The sequence below is a fragment of the Gastrolobium bilobum genome, unplaced genomic scaffold (genome assembly GCF_033153095.1).
Source record: "Gastrolobium bilobum isolate Gb01-03AN ecotype WA unplaced genomic scaffold, APGP_CSIRO_Gbil_v1 utg19911, whole genome shotgun sequence".
In the NCBI taxonomy this organism is placed as follows: Eukaryota; Viridiplantae; Streptophyta; class Magnoliopsida; order Fabales; family Fabaceae; genus Gastrolobium; species Gastrolobium bilobum.
In genome coordinates this window covers 96890-102552 of record NW_026898798.1, presented here as the reverse complement: position 1 = coordinate 102552, position 5663 = coordinate 96890, and the positions used below count along the sequence as shown (strand labels likewise).

At 39.0% G+C, this 5663-nt stretch overlaps 1 protein-coding gene across 1 annotated transcript; it reads right to left on the bottom strand.

The window, feature by feature from the left end:
• Positions 1 to 4574, bottom strand: LOC133284181 (uncharacterized). The gene is made up of 3 exons (XM_061481172.1): positions 1604 to 4574; positions 1295 to 1461; positions 1 to 957 (listed from the first exon to the last, which is right to left on the bottom strand). Exons 1-3 carry the CDS (start codon positions 4572 to 4574, stop codon positions 1 to 3), a joined length of 4095 nt encoding a protein of 1364 aa, XP_061337156.1.
• Between the last annotated feature and the right edge of the window lie 1089 nt (positions 4575 to 5663).

Sequence of the window (5663 nt, the reverse complement as noted above, 5' to 3'; positions counted from 1 at the left end):
TCAGCTACAATTGTAATCTTTCATCCAAGTTGGGCTTTCCTTCTTCCTAATGGACCTTCCAAAGCTGATGGCATCATGAGTTGGCCCAGCCAATGTTGTATCTGTAACAACTACCTCCTTCCCTTGAGAGACCTTGTCCTCAAGGTCTATGCTTGGATAAGCCAAACGCAAATTAGCAGCTGTTTCCCAAGTGGCATCTTCAGGAACAGTATCTGTCCATTGAACCAAATGCTGAACAGTAGCAGGAGTGCCAGAAACCGATTGTGTACAAGAAGCTATAATGGCAAGAGGCATTTGAACTGGCCTATTATCCACACTCATAGCAGGCAGAGGAGTGAAGGGAACATCAGGGTTACCCCGAAACGGTTTCAAACAAGAGATGTGGAAGGTGGGATGAATTTTGGATGTGGCAGGAAGATCTAGCTGATAAGCAACCGAATTGATCACCTTCTTGACTGTAAAAGGACCATAGTATCTCTTGGCAAGCTTTTGGTGTGACCTTCGAACCACTGAAAGTTGGCGATAAGGTTGTAACTTAACCAAAACTAAATCACCCTCAGCAAGAACCAAATCTCGACGGTGCCTATCACTTTGATGCTTCATTCTGTTCTGGGCTCTAAGCAAGTGTTCCTTGAGACTAGCTAAGATATCATTTCTTTGGGAAAGAAGTGTATCTAAAGCTTCAATAGTAACTAAGCCCCTCGGGTAATGAGGAATTGTAGGTGCTAACCTGCCATAAACCGCTTGGAATGGGGAGATTCCAATGGAAGAATGAACTGATGAGTTGTAATGCAACTCAGCCCAACATAAGAAAGAATACCACTTATGTTGTTGTTCAGCACAAAAACCCCTCAAATATTGCTCCAAGTAACGGTTTGTGACCTCAGTTTGCCCATCGGTTTGTGGGTGATAACTAGAACTAGTTTTGAGTTTAGTACCACTCAAAGAGAACAATTTCTGCCAAAATTTACTTAAAAAAAATTGTGTCTCTGTCAGAAATCAAAGACCGAGGAAAACCATGTAATTTTACTATATGATCACAAAAAATTCGAGCCACTATTGCTGCTGTAAATGGTTGGACCAAACCAATAAAATGAGCATACTTTGACAATCGGTCTACCACCACCAAAACTGCAGAATGACCATTGGATATAGGCAGCCCCGTAATGAAATCCAATGTAAGATCCTCAAAAATGGCTTCAGGGACAGGCAAAGGCTGAAGTAAACCCAATGGTGCTGAAGTTGAAGTTTTAACTTGTTGGCAAGTTACACATTGCTAGACAAAAGTAGTTACATCCCTTCTCATATGTTGCCAATAAAAAGAAGCAGAGAGACGCAGAAAGGTGCGAAGAGAACCAGCATGCCCACCCAAAGGAGTAGAATGAGCTTCCTCAATCAATTCTGTTTTCAAACTGGATTGGGATCCCAAATAAAATCTGCCTCGATGATAAAGGATACCATCTTTAACCAGAAATAAAGGGTCAACTAAAACACCAGTATAATTTCTGGTGTATAGCAAGTAGGTCTGAATCAGAAAAATTTTCTGATTTAATTCGATCCAGAATGCTAAACTGTGGCTCAGACATTAATGATAAAGAGAAACCAGCCTCAGCAGACTCAAATTGTCTTGAAAGTGCATCAGCAACAATGTTGGAGGAGCCAGGTTTGTATTCAATAGTAAATGAATATCCCAAAAGCTTATGGACATACCTATGCTGCTCTGGAGTCTGTATGGTCTGAGACAATAACTCCCGAATGCTTTGGTGATCAGTTCTTACTATGAAATGGGCTCCAAGGAGATAGTGTCTCCATTTCTTCACTGCCTCAGTGATGGCATACAATTCACGGACATAAGTGGATGCTTTGGATAAACGAAACCCAAGCTTTTTGCTAAAAAAAGAGATTGGTTTAAAGTGTTGAATAAGAACAGCCCTTATGCCCACAATAGATGCATCGGTTTCTACAATAAATGGGGAAGAAAAATCTGGCAGCCCCAAGATTGGTGTTGAGCTCATAGCAGTCTTTAACTTGGCAAATGAATCAACTGCTGCAGGTGTCCAAATCAGTTTGTCAGCTTTCAACATTTCAGTCAAAGGTGAAGCAATGTCAGCATATTGCTTTACAAATTTTCTGTAGTAGCTTGTGAGACCCAAAAATCCACGCATTTGTTTGATTGTTGTTGGTTGAGGCCAATCTACCATGGCAGCCACTTTTTTTGGATCAGCCTTCACGCCTTCAGCACATACAATATGGCCTAAGTAGGAAATTTTAGCAACACCAAAGGCACACTTGCTTATTTTAACAAAAAAATTATGCTGCAACAAACAATTGAAGGTCAGTTCTAAATGATACAAATGATCAATCATAGAAGGGCTATAGATGAGAATGTCATCAAAAAAAACAATGACAAATATTCTCAAATAAGGGCGAAAAATCTGGTTCATTGTTGCCTGAAACGTAGCCGGGGCATTTGTCAAACCAAAAGGCATGACAAGGAACTCATAATGTCCCTCATGGGTGCGAAAAGCAGTCTTATGTATGTCTTGAGGAAGCATACGGATCTGGTGATATCCAGCTCTAAGATCCAACTTGCTAAAGACTGAAGCACCAAGTAATTCATCCAACAACTCATCTATTGTTGGTATAGGAAACCTGTCGGGTACAGTTAGTGCATTCAAGGCCCTGTAATCTATGCACATGCGCCATGAGCCATCTGATTTCTTGACTAATAGTACAAGTGAGGAGAAAGCACTCTTGCTGGGTTGGATAAAACCAACAGATAACAAATCAGTCACTTGTTTCTCCAATTCAGATTTTTGATGATGAGGAAAACGATAAGGCTTGACATTCACAGGTCTTGCTCCCTCCATCAAGTGAATTGAGTGATCCATACCTCTAAAAGGAGGTAATGACTGAGGAGTCTGGAAAACAGCCATGTACTTGTATAGTACCTCCCATAATTCAGCAGAAAGTGTGTCTTTGAGAGCCTCCAATTCAGGCAGAATCAACTGCTCATTGACATCAGAAACCGAGGATGAAAGGACACAGCAGGAGCTCAACTTATCCCTCTTGATTCGGGAAAAATCATCTGAGTCCACATTACCTTGCAATTTGATTCGCTGGCCATCCTTCACAAACTCCATGGATTGCTCAACATAATCATGGGTCACTTGGCCCAAACTTTCCAACCAAGACATGCCCAATATAATACTCAAATCATGCAATTCCAGCACCCAAAGATCAACTACAAATGAATGGTTCTGGATAACTAAAGTGACCTTGCAGCACTTTTTGTCACAGAACAGAAAATCTCCATTTCCCATGAACACCTTCATTCCTTTCGAATGCAACATAGGAACATTCAGCTGATGAGCTAACTCACGATTTATAAAATTGTGTGAGCTGCCAGAATCAACTAGCACACTTGCCTTATGTCCACAGAGCCATGTATCAAAAATTAAGGCTCTAGGATTAAAAGAACCTGCTAAGGAATGCAGTGTAGCTGCCAAACTGTCATCCTTGGACTTAGGGGACCACATAATTTCTTCTTCTGTGTCTTGTTGGTCTTCATCAATTTCACCAATCAACAAAAGCATTTTGGACTTACATCGATGTTTTGAGGTCCATTTTTCGTCACAAGTATAGCAAATTCCAAGTTCTCTTTTTCTTGCAATTTTCTCAGGGGAGAGTTTTTTAATTGGTAAATTTGAGGCAAGAGGTGTAAAAGGTTTGGGTATGTTGGGACTAGGTGTATGCGTATAAGGAGGATTGGGACTAGGTTTAGGGATAGTTGTTGGTGTGGATGATGTAAGGACAGGTTTCTTTGGGTAAAAAGACAGAGAAGAACGTAATTGGTCGTGGTGAGTATCAATGGCATATGCAAGCTGCATGGCATGGTGTAAGGATGTGGGCCATTGGAGTTGAATAGCACTCCTCAAGTTCGGTTGAAGGCTAGAGATGAAAAAACTCATCAAAACATCATCAGAGAAACCAGGGACTTGGTTCAACAGGGCCTCAAAATCCCTAATGTACTCCATTAACGAACCTGATTGGGAAAGTTTGGAAAGAGTACCTTTGAGATCTACAAAAGCCGAAGCACCAAAACGTTGACGCAACGCTCGAATGAAATCGTCCCATTGGTTAATCGAACCTGTATCGAACATCCATTGAAACCATGGGGAAGCTTGGCCCTCCATCTTCAACCCAGCAAGTTGCACCTTCATATGCAATGGAACCTGCTGCATTTGGAAGAACATTTCTGCTTTAAAAATCCAATTATTTGGGTCAGACCCATGGAATTGAGGAATCTCCACCTTGACCGACTTCAAGATCCTTTGTTCCGGTGTTTCTGGTACCCGAAATTGGGAACCATTTGCGTCAGATACAGAGCTATGGAGTTTGGAACTGGTTGGAGTAGAGGATGGGTTTCGATTCATGAATTCCCGTAATCGGACATCGAGGCTAAGCACCGATTCCGTCAATTGATCAAGTTTCTGAGTCAAATCAGAACGAACAGATTGAATTCCTTCCTGGAACTCGGTACGAAGTTCGTCGGCAACTTCCTGAATCCGCATGGTGATAACCAAGCTCAGTGAAAGCACCAGATGATACGAAATGTATCAGGGAAGGAAAGAGAGGAGAGATTTTAAGAAAAGGGTAACTCAAGTTTTTATTCAGATAATCCTTTGCATGTACAAACAATATCTATATGTACCCCAGATGCTTTACACGAATGTTCCTAACCGTCTAACAACCAATGCCACATGTCATCCTATAACTACTCCATGTGTGCTACAATACAATCACAAGCTAATAAGTTTATCTATTTCATCTACTACTCAGCTACAATTGTAATCTTTCATCCAAGTTGGGCTTTCCTTCTTCCTAAGGGCCTTCCAAAGCTGATGGCATCATGAGTTGGCCCAGCCAATGTTGTATCTGTAACAGTGTCTTCCTGTATGATTCCCTCCTTTCTCTTTTTCTTTTCCTTTCCTTCAGCTTTTCTTTTCTCTGTTCAATTTACCTCTCTTAATCTCTTAATCGTATAAAAATTAAAATTATTATTTTTATATATGAATAATAATATCAAGAAATTAAATTAGTGTTCTTTCATATTATCAAGGAGTTAAATTGATACTAATTTTCAAAATATTAAATGCAGATCGTCATTTGAGAGAAAGTTTAATATCATTTAATTTTAATAAAATTAAATTAGTGTCAATTTAATATTTTAAAGACTAAAATAATAATTTATTTCGGGCCATAAGGCCGTCACCTCGGAACAGGTGTTTTCAAATAGACCTCATGTAAGAAAGGCCAGGCTCATGAGTTTGGTGAAGCCTTATCCCAAATGGTCAACAATATCTACGTGTTTGAACTACAGTTAACAACTCGTCTAAATTCCAACAATTTAACTATTTTAATATTAATAATTATCTCTTTTGTCATTTTTGTATGGTCAACATAAGTTTTTGTTTTTTTAAATTTTTTATAGTAAATAATTTTTTCAATATTTTAATTCAAAAAATTAAATTTTCTGTCAATATATTTTTTAATTATTAATAAACGTTTATGATATAACTAATAATTTAAATTTGTGGCATGATATTTCAATGAATAAAATATTATTAGATTCGTTTTGTGACTTTAATATAATTAAATAT

Bases quoted from the DNA above. Each gene is read 5' to 3' on its own strand.
- LOC133284181 (XM_061481172.1), bottom strand. From the start codon at position 4,574: ATGCGGATTCAGGAAGTTGCCGACGAACTTCGTACCGAGTTCCAGGAA. The intron at 1,462-1,603 runs GTTTCTCTTTAT...TTCTGGTTAAAG, and splicing joins ATTTGAGTCTGCTGAGGCTG to ATGGTATCCTTTATCATCGA. The intron at 958-1,294 runs GTAACTACTTTT...AAATTTTGGCAG, and splicing joins GGCAACATATGAGAAGGGAT to AAATTGTTCTCTTTGAGTGG.